We start from the raw sequence: 22,542 nt of genomic DNA, 5'->3' as shown, positions 1-22,542 counted from the left end.
CTGCAAGTTCGACAGCTGTAGCTTCTTTATATCAGTTTAAGCAAACAAGCTACACAAGCTCCTCACTGTTTACTCCATCCCTGATGATGGACAGTTGTTTCCTGCTTTCCTAGCTGCTTTAATTGAGTACATCTGAGATGGTTGTTTCATCTATCAAAAAAAAAAAAAAAAACTGGATGCCAGGGCCCTGATGGTAATAATTAGGTCCTTGGCGCTGACAGAGTGTCACCCCGTTATTGTAAACCTAGTTTAATTTATGATTGTTTCTCACACTTTTGACAGTTTTTGCTTTCCATAAGCACTCTCATGTTTGTTATTAATAAACTGGCTGTGGAGCTAAAAAGTTTTCCCGTATTGTGCACTACATATTTCACCCCCGCCGCCTGGTTTCTGATGGAGCCTCTGATGGTGTGACTGTGCCTAACGGAGCTTAATGATGCAGCAAAGCCCAATTACTCCCTCCTGCTGCTGGAGTTCCCTTGAGTTTTTAGCTCCACACCTTGCATTAGACCAACCTGCCTCCAGCCGCATACACACACTGCACACCAGAGGCTGGCCGGCGCTCGCATTTCCACCAAGCTTGTGTATACCATCAGTGTCCACTGTGCTTGTGGCAATGTGCAACACTTCTGAGCATGTTGTTAGTTTAACATGCTTGATATTGCAAACTCGCATTCAATCGAGACCGAGAGATCTTCACAGAATAAGCCACGCATTGAGCTAATATTATCCTGTTTCATTGGTAACGCTGTGTGTTGTAAGGGGAATTTCACCCAACCTGTCAAGGATGTGTCCAGGTAATTTCTTACCCAAAATGTATAAGGAACAAATAAGTTGTTTTAGTACACAGCTGTCTGGAATACTTCATTTTAATTGTTCAATCTCAGCATTCTGCAGTAACATTTTTGCAAGTTTAATTTCTCTCGCATAACTACATAATTTCAATTAGGGATGCCATTGGTACCATTTCAATTACACTGGATATTTTTTTTTTTTTACATTTAATTTATCAATCTATTTATCAATATTTATGTATTCTCATTTCCCTTATTTTTACATTTAGATGACAGCAAATGTAATGCTAAGTAAATCTTTTAAAACAAATAATTTTATAACGCATGTTAAATATAATCTTTATGGAATCTCAAACTGAATATCCACCTTTCATACTGCACATTGATGTTGTAAAGGTGTAAATTCACTTGTAGCATTTATAGTAAAATGATTGATTTTATTTTTTAGTGAAAAAATTGTCATAATTTTCAGCCATTTATCTGTTGTCTGCCATAACATGAAAATTGTTAATGGCTTATCGTATCGTATAAGAAAATAAATGCACAGTCTGTTTGTTATTCACACAAATTAAACTCTGACAGAGTGATAAAAACAGACATGAAGAGAGAACGGGTTTTTGTATCATATTATTTATTTACATATATTTCAAAATCACATAGTAGGTGTTTATTTACGTATTACAGCCTAAGCCTATTTTTTTTTTTTTTTTTTTTTGGAAGAAAATATAACCTAGACATTTCATCGTTCGAGTCACCCTGAATGAAGTGACCTCATGGTGGTTTGTTTTTGTTGAGTGTAACACAAGTTGAGTTTGGAACTGTGAACACACAAACTAATGTGTGTAATTTAGCTGATCTTGCCTGCAGTCTAGAGAATGTTCTGATGTGAGATTATATAACACTCATTTCCTGAGGGGCTGACTGGTAACCTCCTCTCGCTCGCTGTTATTTTTGCTCTTTTAATGATAAACTGAAATGATTCCCTCCGGCATTATTAGCGATGATTTAAAGATGAATGAGGGAGAGAGCTAAAGAACTCTAAGATTGTTTTAAGTCATTTCCTTTAACAGCAGAAGAAATACAGCAGCCAGAGCAGAAAAAGAGGGCAAATGTGTTTGGTCAGAGTGATTGAGGCTGGTGGAAGTCAAAGCCTTGAAATTCCTCCTCATTCACCTCACGCCATAAATAGCAGCTTGAAATGAAAACCCGAGGTAATGAAACTAAGATCATACCATAGCAGTGCGTCATTGATCTTGTGAAGTTCTGTTTTGGTGCTTGTTCGTCATCAATGTGATGGACGTTTTTGCTCCTGTCAGCTTCCTATGGTCCTGTGAGGGACTAAATTATGAAGAAATGTTGCATATCTAGTGACTGGCAGACTCTGCATGAACTGAGCCCTTGTTTACGTCTGGTTAACCTTGATAGATGAAACCTATTTAATATGGACAAAACTCCTCTTCATGGATATTGTCACAAGTAGTCACTAATGTATCCTCAAATTTGAATAGGACTTGTTATAGGTTTAACTCCAAATTAACCCCATTTACTATAACACACTCCTGGTCTTATTGTGAATGTTACTCCAAAGAAAATGTTTTTCTTCATCAAATGTAGGTAATTTGCCTCTAAATCACCTGTGCTGATATAATGGGATAATAACTTTTGGCTAATAGGCTAGGCTAAATGGATTAAGTTATTTAAGTCATTGTTTTGGGCTGTTGTTGTAAATAATGAGGCCTTAAGGTCTTGCCAATAGTTTAATTAGTAATTAAATTAAGTTTAAAATTTCTGTAATGATTATGGCAATGTATTTGGGGGAATATTTTTGTGGTAAGTCTAGATACTCTTAATGATGAACATCACCCACTTCTGTTCCAAACATGTATTGCTGGAATAGAGGTTTCATTTTCTCCACAATTGTGTTAGTTCTTAACTTCTTATTTAGGTTTAATTGTATTACTTTATTACAAATCCTTCACCTTAGAACTGTTTCATGCTGATTTTCATGGCTTGCAAGTATGAGAGCATTTAGCATTACAATTACGATTCAAATTAAATGACAAAACAAAAATAAAAAAAATAAAATACAGGGTGGGCCATTTATATGGATACACCGTAATAACATGGGAATGGTTGGTGATATTAAAGTCCTGTTTGTGGCACATTAGTATATGTGAGGGGGCAAACTCCTCAAGATGGGTGGTGACCATGGTGGCCATTTAGAAGTCGGCCATCTTGGATACAACTTTTGTTTTTTCAATAGGAAGAGGGCCATGTGACACATCAAACTTATTGGTAATGTCACAAGAAAAACAATGGTGTGCTTGGTTTCAACGTAACTTTATTCGTTCATGAGTTATTTACAAGTTTCTGACCACTTATAAAATGTGTTCAATGTGCTGCCCATTGTGTTGGATTGTCAATGCAACCCTGTTCTCCCACTCTTCACACACAAAAAACAAAAGTTGTATCCAAGATGGCCGACTTCTAAATGGCCACCATGGTCACCACCCATCTTGAGGAGTTTGCCCCCTCACATATACTAATGTGCCACAAACAGGACTTTAATATCACCAACCATTCCCATGTTATTACGGTTTATCCATATAAATGGCCCACCCTGTACAACTGCTATGTTTAATACATTTATATGAATTTTAAACTGTTATTTTTGCTAGTTTGATTCATAACTCTGCTTCGACTTGATGGCATCATTCGGAAATGTTTATAGACATCTATTGTGGTATTTTACATTTATCGTTCTTGTTACAAATGTCACTAAATATCAATATTCGTGAGTCATATATTGGTGCATCTAAGCAAAATAAATTAAATATATTAATTCTTCCTTGTATTAATTTAGATTTACTTTCTTTAAGCATTTTACGTATAATTGCCTGTTTGCTCAAAATAATAGAATAAATGAAGAACCATTTCAAATTCATCATAAATACTGTGATTTTTAAAAGATGATCTGATCAAAAGGCTGGAAATCTCAAAGTATAATCATTTTAGCTATATCACCTGGCTGTAAACTCAGTTTTTTTAAGGCTCACTGATGTGTCACTGATGTTAGTGCTTCACAGTTTCTATACACATGAATACTCATGATGTGAAGATTCAGCATGTCTTGGCTTCCAGCTACCCAAATACCAAGCACTTCACAGCTGAAACCAAACCTGCTCTCTGATCCCGGCTCTATCCAAACAGATGCGGTTCTTCTGAGAGAGAGACGAGCGAACACCTCTCTTACATCCTCAGCCCCAGTGAGCTATTTGCAGACATAAAAGACAAGAACTTGTGTTTGATGTGGAGTTTAGCTAATGAACATGGGAGAGGGAGATTGAGATCATTAGTATGGAGCTTCTTTCCTTCTGCTTTTCTTACCACTGACACTCCTGTATGCACATAGAGAGAAATTGTGAAAAAGAGAGGAATAACTCACTAAAAATGAAAATTGACATTGTTTTCTCACCCCAACCACATTTTCTTCTTTCTTTCATCAAACACAAAAGATTTTTTTTTCCGTCTGTATACAGTGGATGGTAATTTATTAATCCCAAAATGGACAAAAACTAGTCCTTGTTGGTCTTGAGACAAATATAATGTTTGGTGAATAATGATTTATTTAGGCCTGTATGCATCACAAATTATGACAATTAAACATTTTGGTAGAACTATCAATGCAGTGCCAAGTGGTTTTTGAGAGCGGTTTAGTTCTCTTTCAACAGGAAGTCTCGTTTAGCTGTGATGTGAACTCTAACAGCCCTTTCAGCACACAGCGATGACCTTATATTCTACAGTTTTATTAAAGTCCCCCTGTAGTCAATAATTTTATCCCGTAAAACTCATCATTGATCACCAAAATGACATATTTAAAGGTTTTGCCTGTGTAAAAAATTTATTCATGCCTTAAAATAGCTTGAATGTAACTCTACACCCTTGCTTCATTTAGCATACGTGTATCCATGAAGATGCTAATTAGCCCTGCATCAGCTCAGAGATTCGCTCGGCCAATTTACTAAGGTAAACTGCACAATGGTATCACACTTTACAACGTTGGACACATAACTGTAATTAATATGATTAGCCTTTTGCTTGACTATCAAACAGCTAATAATGTGTTGATAATGTTACACAAACCATGTTCTCGTTCGCCATCTCAAAGTCAAACTGCTAGCTTCTAACAATCAGCATCATTAGAAACGCTTTGAAAAACTTAAAAACGTCAGTGGAGAAAGGCATATAGTACATCATACACCCTCTATATCAGAGGTTTTCAAACTTTTTGTGTGTGTGGACCACTATTTGTAATCAAGAATTTTCGCGGACCACCTCATAATACACATAATAAAATATGTCTACACAGAGTCCTACCTGAATTACTCTGCACCTCTAAATAGGCTTACTAGCTCTAAAACTATCATTGGTCATCACATCAGTACAACAGGCTTGTTAAAAGAAAGTTTACTGCACACAACGACCGCCACATATTTTATTTATTTATTTACTCAAGCGCCCGAGGGCATAATCAGGTTCATTTGAACAACAGACTTATTTCCATAGCAATGGGGTATGAAATCTATACATTAATAAGAACACTGGAATATAGTCAACATTTCAAAACCTTTGGTGATTTTAGGGGATTATTAATCTTCAGAGTTTTACAAGTCCTCAAAAAGTAGGCTTGAGTTTGTCCTCTTAACAGCACATCCGCAAAACATTTCAGAAACGCAAGATCAAGAAACTAACTGGAAATTAAAATAATAACAGGCCTTATTCATTCCATTTATAAACATTTCATTTCATATAAACTGCTTATGCCTAACTGTGCGTTCACACACCGGACGCGATTAGCGCGTCAAATTCAAAAAGGGATCATATGATATGTCAAATTCGCGCCTGCCGCGTCTAGTGATACGCTTGACCACAAGAGCGAAATTGACGCGCGTAAAAACAAAAGTTTGAAGCGAAATTTCGTCCGGTTTGAACGCACCATTAAAGGCTAAACGTGTGATGTGATAATGAGAACATATTTGCCTCTGCCCTTTTCTCTTCAGAGAACCTGTTGCTATCCACCGAACCAATGTTGTGGTTCTAACGGCACTGAACTTGAATGTCACGGCCGAACACCATAGGCTTTTTTAGTAATCACACAATAACTTGACAATTTAATTTAAATGTTACATCAATATAGGCCTACATATTCTTTTTACTTTTTTAATGTGAATTTCCTGGTAAAATGAAGGTAAAAAAATGTTATTTTATATTTAATTTTGCCTTTCCACGGACCACCTGCAGTACCCTCACGGACCACTAGTGGTCCGCGGACCACAGTTTGGGAAACGCTGCTCTATATTGCTAAATCTACGATTTTCCACATCAGCGAAAAAAATACCAGGGTAACCTGGCTTCTCTTGAAGACTCCCTTTCTTCATGGCATAGTTGATATGCTAAAGCCCTCCCACACATTGACGTGATTGGTAAAACATGCTTTTAAGACTGTCTTTAGTTCACTGTAGTTTTAAGGAGAAAATTCTCAGCAATGGTGTTGACTTATGAGTTTGCACTTGGTTTGTTTTAAAGCACATTAAAAACACCACATAGACATAAACAACATTAAAAACTTAATTTTCACCACAGGGGAACTTTAAGACTGCTATAGGGAGTGATGGTTGCCCCAGTGATGGCCCTTACATGTGGATTAAAGTCTAAATCGAGTCGGATTCCCCAAGGGGACGCAGCACAGTTGTGGGAGAATGAGGCTATGGACTTTAGAAATGGGCAGACTTAAGCACATTTGGCCTTTCAGCCTGCTGAGATGTATTGAGGAGCTTTGTTGGAAAATTTCTGGCATTTCTCCTGCTAGATGTTTTAGATCCTGTGCAAACTGTAAAATGGAAAAATCCTTGTGCTAGTACAGGGTGTACATTTATAAATACACCATTTTTTTTCCTTTTCTTTTAGGCTCCCTATTACATTGCCTTCTATACCATCTCTCACACATCGTGTTAAATACTGCAGTTTTATGATGATTTGTCATAAAAATGTGCTTATGGTTGTGAGGTCAATACAATGATTTTTGAAGGTTGCAGATTAGGTTTTAAAAATGACTATAAATTGCTCCAATATTCACATAGTACAAATTATACACGAAAAAAGCAAAAAAAAAAAAAATCCTTCATTCCATTGTATTTCCACTTTAATGTGCATTTGTGTTTGAAAATACTGTTGATGTTTTAACATATATTTTCAAACAATGCTGATTTGCTGCTCAAGAAACATTTCCTATTATAATCAGTGTTGAAAACAGTTGTGCTGCTTAAGATTTGATGAATAGAAAGTTCAAAAGAACAGTATGAGCACTTTTTTTCATACTGTGCATTATAACACTGTGATGTCTAAATTAATTTGTATAAACCATTTACTTTATTGTAGTACAGATTAATAATATTGGTAATTTTTCTGTTTTTGACCATGGCATGAAAATAATCATAATAAAAAAAAACATTTTAAAACGGTATAATGATCATTAATTTATAGCATTAATTAATTTTTCCTGACAACAGGCCAACCATATTAGTGAAATTTCTTACCTCTAAACTCAAACATGTTGGTGATTTAAACCAGTAGCTACTGGCATTTAAAATACTAAGTGTTTTGGATTTGATTTCTGTGCTTTAAGGCAGTGTAAGATTCTTTTTGTCTTTTGAGGATATGTAGCTCAATCAGTACTCTTGCTAATCTCTGCTTGCCTTGATTCCATCTGTTCTTTATTCTTTGTGGTCTGTAGGGTATAAACTAATAGGAAGTCACTCCGGGGTGAAACTGTGTCGTTGGACTAAGGTAGGTTGTTTCCTTCTATTGATTAGTTGTCAAGGCTCTTTAGCAAGTTTCTTTTTTAAAGCAGCACAATCTTTCCAGGCAGGAACAGTTTTTCTTTTTATAAATGAAACCAGTGTTGCCCCTTTTTTGTTAGTCAATGCTGAGAGGGAGAGGAGGCTGCTATAAACACACCTTCTACGGGATTGAATCGCATCGATGTATGGAGACCACGCCGAGCCTGGCCTGTGCCAACAAATGTGTTTTCTGCTGGAGGTAGGAGAAGATTTGTAAAAAAACTAAATAAAACAAATTATATTTATTCCATGATATGCACCTAATAAATTAATACTGAAATAAATGACCTAAAACAATCTATTATTGCTCATATTTGGGGTTTCAGCAAACCCTTAACCAAGTATTTAATATTTAAGTATTAATATTGGGTGCGTAACTCGTCCATTTTTATATTCAAAAAAATATCCACTTCCACTACGGTGTAATAACATTTAAATGAATCATTTGAAACAATGCATTTATTGTTTAAATACATGTTTTCACATTGCACCTGCATGTAATTACAGCTGTAATTAACTTCTGTAATTGCATCTATAGTTACACTGTTGACCCTTCCTTTACACCTTATCTCACCCTTAAACCTACCCATACCACCAAACCTGTCCCTAACATTTTCCGTATACCACCTCAATAGAAGCAAAAATGTTTTTTATACAACATGAACACAAGTACTAGACAAAAGGGAACTGGAGCGCTGCTGGTATCCCTCTGGTGCTCGTGGAAGGGTTAAATGTTCATAAAAAAGAATTGGAAAAAAATCCAGGTCCAGACACTCAGTAGGATGCAAAAGTTAAAAAGCCTTTATTATTTTAAAGGGCTAAAGCATTAAAACACCAACACGTATCCTACTGAGTGCCTGGACCTAGATTTTTTTCCAGTTCTTTTTTGACTCAAGTACTTAAAGAAACCTATTATAAAGTGGGAAAAAAATGGGTTAAAGGTCAAAAAGTCATACTTTTGTCAATTGTCATTCAAAATATCAGCCCGTATTATGTGAGAGATGCCTGAGCAAACAGCTGTGATGTTCATCTGAATAAATTGTAAGTGCAACGGTAGATGCAGCACTGCTGATTCATAGTGACACTTGAGGAAAGAAGGTAGTATTCAATATTCCTGTCATTGGCTGTGAGGTTTTATGTGGTGGGGTGGGGGGAAGAGCTGTCAAAGAGCATCAGCGCTCCCTCTCTAAAGATTGTATCTGGGATGATTTCCACTGTGTGTGACCCTTAGTTGCCTTAAGGTACAGCCCAGCTTAAAGCTGCTTGCTGACAGAGATGGACTTGATTTAAAGTCGTCACTGTAAGCCTGTCAGCCTGACACAAACATCCACCCATAAACTAACAGGACACTGTGTCATGTCCTACAGCTCTGGGTTAGGACATACTGGGACAGCCTCCAATGCACAAAAACCAACTTCTGTGTCTGTAGTTTGAGTTGTGCTGTCAGATTAACACAGCAGATTGAGGGCATCTCAGAGAGACTTTGATCCTGCTGTTGAGTAAATAATTTTTCCCATCCTATTTTTTCATTGAATCAGCTGATTTTAAAGGCATTATGGGGCATTATGAAGAAAAATCATCGTCTTGAGATTGTTAGTGAACTCTATTTTTATGCCGTTGTGTATGAGCAGTGAATCGGATCTAGTTTTTGGCATTGTGGGTTGTTTTGTTGTGCCGCTGTGACTCAGAGCGTTGCGCTAATCAAATTTTCCATCCGTTTCGTTGCCACATGCTGTGCCAATCCTCAAATGCCACACAGTTAATGACATAATGCAAATAAATGTGCTGAAGAAGTTTCAAAATGCAAAAGTTGTTCAGTCCTCCGCTTTCATGGAATGCGATGGAAATATTGAACTTCACGTTAGGCGAGTAATTTGGTTAAAAGTGGCACTCGAAATTATGAGTCTGAAGAGGCCTCTTCATGTGAATGGGCTGGGTAATTTAGGTGGCATCGCCTGAAACTGAGCAAAGGCATTAGAGTAAAAGCTCTTGAACCCATCTCAAACATTGGCTCTTCAGCCCAGAAGTCCATCTTGATAAAGGCAAGAGGGCAAAAAGTATATATACACTCTCTACCGTTTTTAAAAGAAGTCTCTTCTGCTCACCAAGGCTGCATTTATTTGATTAAAAATAATACAAATAAAACAGTCATATTGTTAAATATTATTGCAATTTAAAACCGCTATTTATATATTTATTTATTTATTTATTTATTACATGGCTTGGTTGAATTCCAATGTAGAATGCGGTCTGTTATTTCTTGATAACAGACCGCTGCGAAGTATAACCTATGAGTATAACACACCGTTATATATGTATATGTATGTGTATATGTAGGTGTGTGTATGTATGTATGTATGTATATATATATATATATATATATATATATATATATATATATATATATATATATATACATATACATATACATATACATATACATATACATATACATATACATATACATATACATACACATACACATACATATACATATACATATACATATACATATACATATACATATACATATATATATATATATATATATATATATATATATATATATATATATATATGTATTAAAATGATAGGATTTATTTATTTAGTTGTACTTTGATTCTCAACTCTATAAGCTTGCAACTAAAAACCTACTGGAAAAAAAATCTGCTTGTGGGCTAGTTGTTCAGACAACCCACTGACTTGTCCATTTTAAAAATGTAGTTTTGCACATCCTCATAATAGGATTTGGCTCTTCCCCTGGTGAAGTGAGGAATATGGCGTCACATCCAGCATTTTCACATCTCCTGTTGCTATTTATGGCAGAGGAAGGAAGTAAAGCCACACTGCCTGGCATTTATGCCCTTTTATGTGATGTGAGAGTTGTTGAAAGGGTCACAGGATGCTAATTTGCAGGCAGTGGGGGTGCAGGTGTTGTTCACAGGGGAATGAGACTGCGGTCCAGGGCGTGTAATGCTGTGACGGTGCCATGCTGACAGGAGCTGTCCTCTTTCATTCTCTCTGAACAGACACCACACCAACCCAGTGGGAACAGAGTGGCGCTGGAAAATGGACCCGGCCGAGAAGATCATTCAGGAGGCCATGGAGAACCACAGGAACATGATTCGGCAATTCAGAGGTAATGGCTCCCGGAGCTCCACTGTCCGTTACCTTCAGCTAACCTCTCCTGCTGCCTTTAAACAAACAACGGAGGATTAAAAGGCCACTCAATTAGTAAAAACACTAATTGGCCACGGTGTATTTTACATCTCACCTCACACCTAGTTTGATGTGAATAAATGACAAAAGTTGTCTGTGAATTTTCTGGTCTGTGTTATTTTTTGGTGTACAGGTGAATGTATTCTCCCGAAATCTTCTTGTGCCAAAAAACCGGAGCAGAAAATTCACACCTGCTGTTAATAGCCCTTTACACTGTAATTGTACAGAAATAACTTTTGTTTTATTTAAATCCTTTTCCTCAGAGGCACAAGTCCAGTTGGAAGCTATTCAAACGTTGTGTGACATAACACTGTTGACGTCTTTGAAAACCCTCCTGTTTTCAGAGATTGTCCAACAGACACTAGGGTATATTTAGCTGTCACTACGGTTTGCAGAAGGCTGTAACAGGACAGGCTCTAAGTGCAGTTCGACTGGGTCTAATTTATTCATTTGCACCCTGTCACTTTCTTCACCATATGCTGCATCAGATCAGTACTGGATCCATCAGCTTTCAGCAGCATTAAGGAGACTCTGTTTGTGGCTGGATTAGTTTGACAGGCTGAGATCAGATTTGTAAGGGCGTTATAGACTTAATTTGTAAAGCAACAGTTGAGAGTTTTTATTTGTTTGTTGCAGATAATTCCCAATACAGCAGCGTACAGAAGTAATTAGGGGACTTGGACTCAGTTTTGTTTTGTTTTGATAGTGCCTGGATGGAATTATTTTTCTCTAAGGAAAATTAGTTTGGTAATGTCTAAATCAAAAAACCTTGATAAAACAATGAAGCGATTTGTGGCATTTCATGTTGGTACAAAACTTATTTTATTTCGACCTTGATCGAATACCACAGCTGAAGCTGAATTTGCATTTGCTATCATTGAATTTCCTTCATATGTCAGAATATGCATCTTCATTATAAGTTTAGAACATTTTTGCAAATCCGTCCCTTAATTAAATGCCTAAGTTTAGAATATAATCGCATATATGCATACTCTTTGTTTCAGTGGGTTTTGTGATTCACACATCCAGATCACATTCCATAACTTCACAAACAGGATTTAGAATTGTCATTTGAGTTCAAGGAATTAGAATTTAAATAGTAAGAAATTCATGTAACTGCTGCAAGTGTAGTTTTTAATTGCAATAAAACAGCTCATTAATTGAAAGTGAGCAAATTCCCAAACCCTGACTGATAAAAGCATCAGCTAAAATTAGTAAATTAAATAGTGGAATGAATCATGCTGCTTTTCAAATGTTACTGCTAACGCAAATCATCTCTGTTTTGATGGCAAATTCTTTGTAATTTAGGTCAGTCATGGCAGAAAATGATGTCCTCCATTCTTAGAACTATTTTTGCAATGGCATGCCAATATTGTGTCATAAAACTCTCTAATGCCAGCATATTTCCTCTTCCCTTCAAAATGTGCCCGTTGGGACGTAACACATTCCTGTCTCTCATTCCTCATCTCCACAATCAGGTGACGTCAACTCGTAATGAGTTGCGATTTCACTGCCAGATCCAGAGTTCAACTTCCATCTCAGTACTTTGGTGGACATCTGGATCAGCCTTTTTTTTTTTTTTTTTTAAAGGTTTGAGGGGGCACACCAGATGGGTTTTCAAGAACCTTTCTTAGCTTTTGAAGGGACTCCCTTAACACCACTGGTTTTGTTTTACCTCACTGCCTTCATACTCCAGAATATGGGGTGATTTGGAGACTGTTTGATGTGTGTCCCCCCACCTTCATCTGCAGTAGTCTGAAAAATTAATCAGAGATGTCTAGCGTAGATGGCTACAAACAGATCTGCGACTAAGAGAGGGAGTTTTCTGATGATATCTGCTGGGAATGTTATTAGGTGGAGTGGCACAGTCCCAAAGTCAGTTTGATTCGATTTTATCATTCGTAAATCAAGGTTTCTGCTTTTTGAAACTCGAGACATCTGTCTTTGATCATCTGCTTTGAGCACAGATGTCAAACTTTTGTATTTTTCTGAAATGAACATTGCCCATGGCCTACTGTTCTGGTTGAATTATTTTTCAGAAATCGAATAATGTTCCCGTCGAGCAACTTTTTTTCCTTCGAGTTTCGAGAAATGGACAGGGAATGTTTTGATAATAGTAGTACATCATTTTTTTTGTCTAAAGATTAGCACTTTTGATGCATCTAAGCCAGATAAATCAAGGCTCCTTATGGAGACTACTGTAGGTTTTGTTCCAGTGTCTGAGTTGGTCCAGCATCCACATCGCCATCTTGGTCTCAGCGTCCACTCTGGCTTGGTGGCACAGTTGATATTTAGCAGTGACATCACTGCTCCGTGTAGCAGAAGTAAGCCATGGTTACCCAGGGCTGAGTAAACAAATGCACTAACAAGTGAACAGAGAGAGTGGATGAAAGGCAAGGAAGCACGCTGTGCCAAGGGTACAGAGCACAAAAAATGGAGCCAGAATCTTCAGTAATCAAGAAAGAGAGAAGAAAGTGTTTGGCTACTAGAACTTATTGTATTCTAATAAGACTAGCAATAAGTTAATATAGTCTTTTCTTGGGAAGATTACTAATTTCCATTTTCTTTGTCCATTTTTTTGTTGTCTCTCAGCCTGTGCATAGAAGCATATTGATAGTATGACCAAGGATGTATTTTAGAAAGCAATGTTAATTTAACGTCACATATCCTGAAAAGTCCTATGTGAAAAACTGTTGATTTACCCAAACCTTGCTTACTCTTGTGTTTTCACTGGTTTTTGGAGACAGTATACCCAAAGACATTCTCAAAAGAGCACCTAATCCAGAAGTCACCAGTGCTTTATAATATATTTTGTGAGAAATGTCATGCCCACTGGAACCTCAATAGTGCAATCAAGTTGTCTAACAAGATAATTTCTCCCATGATGCATCATACTTATGATAGTTAAGCAGTATGGGAAACGCACCTCAGCCTGACATCGGCTGAGTTAGGGGTGGGGTTATCTGCTTGATTCGACAATGGCATATTTGGGGAGTTTTTGGAAAACGTATCTTTGCAATACTGTTATGCGGCTCTAGTTGCAAAGAAATGAAACCCTTTAGCTTTAATAAATGATCTGACCACTTAAAATTGTAACTTTTGTGGTGTTTTATCACTTGACAGGAGTTCCAGGTGTGCGTCCCGAGCGTTTTGAAGAGGGCCTCACAGTCAAGCACTGTGCTCTGTCTCTGGTGGGCGAACCCATCATGTATCCCGAGATCAACACCTTTCTTCGACTGCTTCACCAACAGAACATATCCAGCTTCTTGGTCACCAATGCCCAGTTCCCTGAGGAGATCAGGTAGGATTTAATAACCATATGTTCAGGATTTTGGAGATTAAATGAAGAATCGGCTACTGAAAAACCCATTTCGATCAACCACTAATCCTAATATTGTGGGGACACGTTCCCCTTAATGTCTATGATGGTTATGACCCTGATTGTGGTTGCAAACTTTTGTTATAAATCTTGTCATTCAGTGATTCTGATCTGGTGACTACACAGACAAAGCCTGTTTTTGAATGTGTTTGTTCTCTGTATATCTGCAGTAGTTGTAACTACTGAACATCCTCCAGCTTGAAGTTTTTCCCTCAGTCTTTGAAGTCCCACTCGGGCTGTAACAGGACTGATAAGCCATAATCAGGCCCTGAATTGCAAATCACAGTTTCTTTGACTTCCAGCTCTTCCAATTCCACTAGATTGTGAGTTTTCAGGAGCAGCCAAAAAGCTATTAGCTATCTCTCTTTCTGCTCCCCAGCTTAATGCAAAATACATCCTCACCTCATTCTTCTGACTGCTGCACGCTGCGCGCTGAATCCTCTCACAGATCAGGCAGGTTATCTGAGGGTGAGGGGGACGTCACCTCAGCTGCTGGAATATCATGTTGACAGTGTGCTGAGGAAGTGAGGAACACTTGTCAATCGTTGTTGTTTATCTCGTAGCTGCAAGCTTTGCCACGCTGCGCTGCTGAGGCAGGCCTTTTTTGAGTGATAAACAAACCAGCAGAAGAAAAAAAAAATATTCACTGAGGGTCTCAGCATCGAGCCTTCCCTCTCAAAAAGTATTTTTCAAATGGCATTGTAATGAGATCCTAGACCTGCTGCTTTACTCATATTAATATGCAATTTTTTTGTTGTGTTTGATTCTGGAGGAAAGGATGAAATGGTACACCGACACAAGCCTCTAACAACTCAAAATAGCCAATTATACTGATACTTATTTTAAAGCTTTTTCTTATCATCTTGGTTGATTTATATATTTAAAGAGCTTGTATTTTACTATAAATAGTTAGTATCACAATGGATGACACTGGATAACTGAAAGTAAAAATACCAAAAAAAGGGGTAAACCATGTGACAAAAATATAACACTATAAGATCTCATTAGTTAACATTTAATGCATTAACTAACATTACTGAACAATGAGCAATACACTTGTTACAGTATTTATTAACATTTGTTAATGTTAGTTAATAAAAATACAACGGTTCATTGTTAGTTCATTTTAGCTCACGTCCATTAAATTATATGAATAGACAACTTTTGATTTTAATGTGTTAGTTAAATTAATAAATGCTTTAGAAGTGTTTTTCATTGTTAGTTCATCTTACTAACTGTAATTAATGGTAACAATGGAACCTTATTGTAAAGTGTTACCAAAAAAGATGCAATAGACAAAAGTAAAAAGGCTGGAGAAACAAGTACAGGGCCAAACAAGATAAATTGATTGCAGTTACTAGAGAGTCAGCAGAATGCATAAACATTTCAATAATCCTGAGTAAACTTTAGAGTTTAATTCGGTTTTGAAGATGGAGGGCAGTCTGAATTTGGGAACTATTAATAAATTGGCAGAGCAGGAGAGAAGCTGAATCGAAATCTTAATATTGTGGTGCTAGACCACTTTTACGAAAGTGGAGGAAAGGAATTTAATGAGATGTTTAATATGTGAACTGAGGACACAGTTGAAAATCACACCTAGATTGGTACAATCGGTGAAGTCTTTAATAAACTTCTAATCACAGATAAGAGTGATCATAGATTAGTTTTTTGTCAGGGTTGTTTTAGCTGCCATGCACACTTTGACATCATGGATGCAAGGGTATAGGGAGAGAAAAAATAGCAATGAAATCTTAGTGCATGCCACCAAATTATTTGTCCAAGGGGAAGCATATAAACAAAAAAAAAAAAGGAAAGGGCCTAGAACTGAGCCCTGGGGAACACCGTGAGCAATGGTAGCTGGATTTGATTTCTTTATCAGTAGAAATTGATGCCTTTAATGAATGATAATAACCAGTGAAGAACAATGTCAGTGATGCCAAATGCTATTATGTGGAAAATATTGTGCTGGACAATGTCAAAAGCCTTGCTAAGAAGCAGTGTTAATTTCGTTGACGAATAATTTTCGTCATTATTTTCGTCAACGACATTTTTTCACAGACGAAAACGAGACGATAACTAAATAAAAACTAGTTTTGAATGACAAAAACTATGACGAAAATCTATTGACATTTTTGTCAACGAATAAAAACTAGACGAAAATGTTAGATAGTGACGATTTGGGAAGCGATCCAGTCTGATGTCCTGCGTTTGAGGTAGATGCGCACATTTGTACTGTGACGTGCTGATCTACCCAGCGGCACACGAGTTGGCATGCGCTGCATGTCTCATAAAATGTTAAAACATGTAAACGTCTGGGAGAATGAGTAGAGCAGACATGTAGATCTGAATAAGAGTAACAACGCAAAAAAGAGCTTTATTCGGTACGGTTTTCTGTGCGCACACACCCGACCCGAAGCGTGCAACCATTCACATAGACACCTATACAGCGCGCGAGTACAGAATTGAGCTCTCTTTCGTGACTGGACAAATACACACAACATTGTCTAAATGTTCGTTTTGGAGAGTATTCATGTAAATTATGTCGGTTATGTCTTAAACAGTTGTGAGTGTATCGTATGTGCATCAGTGCATTGGATCCGCGTGTCATTGGACATGATCCGATGTCTTAAAGTGACAGTGGGTAATAAACCTAATGCGGTCTGTGTCCTTAATATTGATCAAGCAACAAAAGAAAAAGAGAAAAGCATTCACTGCTCGTTAATAGCTTTAATAAGGATGAATTATATTTAATTCATACAAATAAATATGTCTGCTTGAAAGAATAGAGAATGATGTATGCAAGTAGTTATAAAGAATTCATATATCATTCATTGAAAAAAAGACTGTGTTCTACTTTAGGAAAAGTGGTTTTATTTCATTTTAAGATATTTTTTAAGTTACAGTAGTTAAATCTGTATCTGTATTGCACGTTCAAACTTTAAAATCATTCATATTAGCAGGTTAATATATGTTTTATCCAGGGGTATATGGGTTTGGAAATTTTAGAGAAATTCTAAATAAATGCATTTAAATTTAAACCCATTATATTTTAGTCGACTAAATCTACTGTAGATTTAGTCGACTAAAATCTTATTGTATTTCGTCGACTAAAACTAGACTAAAACTAAAACAATTCAGATGACTAAAATATGACTAAAACTAAATGGCATTTTAGTCAAAAGACTATGACTAAAACTCAATCAAAATTTGCTGTCAAAATTAACACTGCTAAGAAGACAAAAATAACTAAGATTGTCCATCTATTGAGATTTTTCAGAATATATGCGAGTCCACTCTTTTCAAGTTGTTTTGTAAGATGACTCCCATGTTTGAAGGAGACGCAAGGTCAGCTTTTCCATTCTGAAAACCGGTAGGCGTATTGACTCGTTCTCCTTGCCCATAGGGAAACCACAAAAGTTATCACTCAGATACCTTAGTGGGCGGCATTTACACTGTGGACACTGACAACCCCTCATTAGAAATACCATGTCTTCTCTAAAATGATGCTAGGGTGATCTAGTTGGACAGTCCAGAGCTGAACTGAGTGATTGAGTTTTTTATTTGGCAAATGCAGCTCTGGCAGTTGTTGGTATGGTACATTGTCTGAATGTACACATTACCTAGTCCTGGCTTAACTCCAGTTTTCATTTCACATCACTCAGTTGCGTATTGCTTTGTGTTGTACACAAGCACAGTGAAAAGAAAACAATACAATAGTCACTTACACTGGATGACCAGAATCGGTTTAGATCCTGATGCTTATGCACTCCAATTTTCTTCAGTCTTGTTAATGTTAAAAAGCCAGACTTTCTGTGCTCAGTGTTAATTTTTTTCTCCCTCCAACTCTCTTTATTTATAGGAATCTTGTGCCTGTTACACAACTTTATGTCAGCGTTGATGCCAGCACCAAGGACAGTCTGAAGAAAATTGACCGTCCCCTCTTCAAAGACTTCTGGCAGCGCTTTTTGGACAGTCTCAGAGCACTTGGTGAAAAGGTAGGTCCACTGTGCGGTAGTCCAGATAAAACAAAAGAGTTTTGAATGTCTTAGAACTGTTTATTTGTTTTAAGCTTGTAATATTGCCATCTCACTGACTTCATAATCCTACAACCTGAAAAACACATCCAGATGGAGGAATGTCTTAAATTCCGGTTTTAGTGGTGAGACTATTGTTCTAGACTGATAAATAAGGCATCTTTTGCATTCTTAGTCTGAAAGAAGTCCTTTTTTTTAGGACCAACTGTTGTCAACAATCACTAGCGCTGGGTATCGAGTATGATACTTTTTAGGCACTGACCGAATTGCCTTGATACCATGGAGTATCAAAAAAAGTCTTGTAGTTTGTAACCAAATTTCAATACTTAAGGGGTTTATCTCGTAAATGTCAGTGAGCCAATGAGCATGCAGCATGATTGGCTGTGGGGAGGCATCAAGGAAAACACTAGTTTACACCAGTTACGCCCAATGCAAAAAGAGACGGGGCTCACACGCAGTGTTGCCAAGTCCGTGGTTTTATTTGTTCAGTTTGTTGACTTTGAGTTTTTTTTAAGGTATTGTGTTATGTAATCTTGTTAAAACGGATTTCATAAAATTGGTTCATGAATTTTTTTTGAATGATACCCTGCCCTAACAATCACCCATTTTGACCCTTGCTTGGCAAGAAACCCAAATAGAACTGCAATTATCAGGAGTACAAGACCCAGGGTAACATTGTGTTTCTTGTGATATTTAGTGTACAGATCTTAATGAATCAGCACATCAGCACCATTGCTCTTTAATGACTTGTATTGACACTAATAATCATTGTGTCTTTGCAAAGGCCATGTAATGAAGACAGAAAGAGACTCTGATATTTATTCAGAATAATTCAACTCTCCCCAATCACTTAAGTCAACATTTATTAAGTGTTTTACAAGATTAATAGTTCTGTTGTGCATTACTGTGTGTAAAACTCAGTTGCCGCTGGCCCTAAAAAGGATTGTTTAATTGCCAAAAGCTGTTTTCCTCTCACTTCTCTACATTCATTATTTTTCCTATAATTCATATCAGGCCTCAACAAAACACTCTGGAAATCCCTGCTATCGATTATGTTAATTCCAAACATAATGACCGCAAAGCTCCAGGATTGATTTCATCTTAACCCAAATCCTCTGATTTATCTGAGTAATGAGAGCAAAACCTGCTTCGTCTCGAACAATGTCTTTTTTTTGGTCAGAAATAGGTGTTGAATAAAAGTCGCCGGATGCCTTTAAATGCTTTAACTGCGATATTAAGGTGAAGTTCTGTTAAAAATGCTAGTCTGATGGAGTGGATGCGTAGGTGCCGTCCGTCAATGGCTCTTATTAGGGGTTCAGCAAGCTGTCATGACAAAAGCAGTTTGTAACACAGAGGCCTTGGCATTACTGCGTAATGATTTTTAAGTGCCATCATTCAGAGATGATTCACTGCGCCTGTGTGCTAAACTTCTGTAATGACTTTTCTGCATTTGCCATTGAACATACCACTCTGTCTATGTGTGTGTGTCTGTACATATGTGCATATGTGAGTCATAAAAAGGAAGACACAAAAACTGAAAGTGCTCTTCTGTTTTCTAATGAGTTGAGATCACCTGCAGTGTCTCTTTCTGACTGAAGAAAGTCGACACTGATGCCACTGTGTAGACAGCAGGATTGTGAGGCATTCAGGATTGAGCTTTTATCCAAATCGACTTCCAAATAAAAGAAGCACACCAGCAAACCAAAAAGTAAGAATGTTTTTTTTTTTTTTAGATGAACATGTCCCATGTCATTCAAACTGGCCATTCCTGTTTCAGTGGGTGATTTGTGACCAGAATAAGTTGCAGTTTCACCAGACTTTATGTTGATTGTGAAACTTTGTGAGACGAGAGAGAATTTCATGTGGCTGACGCCTGCTTTGCCTCCATCACTTGTTTCACCTGTCTAGACTGACACCGTTTCCTTAGGCAGTTTGTCTACCATTATGCAGACTCCTTTTTCTATGGCTTATTCATCACTCTCACATCTACAAGATTTAATTACAATGCATTTGTTTCTGGCTTCTATTTGTCAGAGACAAATAGGACGCAAGTATAAAAACAAAATCATTAATGGCTGTTTTATTCTCAACATTCATCACCATAAGTTGTATTCCATTTTTTTCCTTTCTCCCTGCAACTACAACATTACATCCTCATTAATTTTGTTGTTAGTTTGCATTCTGCTTAATTGGTTCTCAGATATTGGCCAACAGTCTGTATATATTATAATCTTGTTTACATAAATTTTTTTTTTCATGTTTTCGGTATACTATGCAAAACTCAAACCCGTTTGTGATAAACATGCATGAAGAACTCAATCTTTCTTTAAAGTGCACTGCCAGAGATACATGTTCTCCTGTGTGACTTAATGACCTTGAAAAGGAATTTGTAGATGCAATAGAACAACAATAGAACATAGTTCAACATAGAAATTACTAACGCCCCCATATTGTTTGATGTTTATAGGATTCTTATTTTGAAATCAAATTTGTTCTTATTTATCTGTTTGTTTTTATTAATGTCGATTAGCAACATTGACACACACACACACACACACACACACACACGCACACACACACATAAAAATTATCATTCTAGAAGAAAATTTCAGATGGCACTTAGAGGCTTTTGCATCTGAACTATTCATAATATATATATATATACACACTCACACATAGAAAATTAATTTATGATAAACCACAAATATATAAAATTTGCTTTTTCATAAATTATCCTTATAGATTTTTGCTCAGAAAGAGAAAAAAACAGTGTGCTGTACTTCAGTGGAAGTGCTCTGACTCTGGATAATTAAGAAATAGGCAGAATCCTTTGGGAGACGCTGGAATGGACGTCTTTGCATCCGGTCTCTGACACTTGTTTTTTTTTTTTTTTCACACCGTTTCATCTCCGTGTACTGCTTTGCTGCAGAGCAGGGAAACATGACTCATTTGAATGTTTTTTTCTCTTCACAATATGAGTGCCTTTTATTGTGTGTGATTGTCTTTTGGACACATTATGTAGATCACAGATGGCATTTTCCCCACTACATAAATAAACTGCAAATAGTGTATTATAGTTTTTCCATGATCAAGAACCTTATGTTTTTTCAAGTTTGTTGAATAAACCATTGCTGTTGTACACTTGTGTTAAAGCGCCTTATTAGAGATTATGTACAATGAAATTGATGATGACATGAAATTGTTATTGCACATTTAAATAGTTTCAGCTCTCACAAATGCACAGAGAAAGGTGTAAGGCAGCAGTGTTTGCCAGGGAATCAGATAGTGACTGATCGACTCGCTGTGGTTTTAATATGGGACCCCTGAATGATGGGAGTCAATGAAACTGGCTTTATGGGGTCATTAGTCTTCAGATGTGTCAGATCAAAATTTCAGTGCCTTGATATTTGAAGTCATTTTGAAATGTCATTTGCAGCACATTTCTGTAATGTGAAATTTATTTCAATGAGAAAAAATTTAATGCAAGGTGTCTTTTTTTATTTTTATTCCTTAGTCTTTTTTTCTTAGGAATAGTGTACACCATTGAATTGTGTACACTTGAACATTTAGTAAGGAAGTAAATGATACATTTTAAATGCATATTGACTTTAAACAAATGTCAAAAACTGCCGTTTTGGATCAGTTCTCTTCTGTCTCCGCTTCATTGAGCTCAGAAAAGTAAAAAAAAAATGTGTAAAGTTTGTGTTTCTGGATCAGTTTTTCTTCAGAATAATGAACTTCATCTGATTTCACTGAAATGCAATCAAGTTCTTTAAATATTGAAGATTGTGTTTAAGAATGAATAAAATCCATTAGAATTCATCTCATGTATTCCTTGTCTTTACAGATCAGAGACTGTGGTTTCTGTATGTGTGGTTGAGTGGTGTAGAGTTTAGTTAAGGGCACACAGACAGAACCCGTCACTATACTAAGTGTGTCCTTGGGATCTGTAGCTCTCAGGCTAATTAGGCTAGTGCTGTTCACGTTGAAATGCAGTGCTCGGCCCTCTTGTTTTCCAAGGAAAAAGTACAAATACACCACATGACAGACGAAGAGCCATGTGCTGGAATTACATTCCAGAGTATTTTGGACAGTTGCCACAGCATTGCTATTTAGTTGCTAAGGTGTTCTGAGTAGTTTTAGCCCATTAGCTATGTTTCCATCCAAATTTCACATTTAGTTTATGCTGAATATTAACCATAATATTAATACAGAAT

General features: G+C 36.8%; 1 protein-coding gene across 1 annotated transcript in view; it reads left to right on the top strand.

The window, feature by feature from the left end:
• Positions 1-7,591: 7,591 nt before the first annotated feature.
• The window catches only part of LOC308694034 (S-adenosyl-L-methionine-dependent tRNA 4-demethylwyosine synthase TYW1), a 39,117-nt gene continuing 24,166 nt past the window's right edge, over positions 7,592-22,542 (top strand). Inside the window, exons 1-5 of the mRNA XM_081371275.1 lie at positions 7,592-7,640; positions 7,774-7,892; positions 10,723-10,832; positions 14,036-14,213; positions 18,151-18,286. Of these exons, the coding sequence (XP_081227401.1) occupies positions 7,777-7,892; positions 10,723-10,832; positions 14,036-14,213; positions 18,151-18,286 (540 nt within the window). The 5' untranslated portion in view covers positions 7,592-7,640; positions 7,774-7,776. The remainder of the gene's footprint in view (positions 7,641-7,773; positions 7,893-10,722; positions 10,833-14,035; positions 14,214-18,150; positions 18,287-22,542) is intronic.

This window comes from Scardinius erythrophthalmus (genome assembly GCF_964197995.2).
Source record: "Scardinius erythrophthalmus genome assembly, chromosome: 7".
In the NCBI taxonomy this organism is placed as follows: domain Eukaryota; kingdom Metazoa; phylum Chordata; class Actinopteri; order Cypriniformes; family Leuciscidae; genus Scardinius; species Scardinius erythrophthalmus.
Note: the sequence above shows the minus strand (reverse complement) of the source record. Positions and strands in the feature narration are given on the sequence as shown.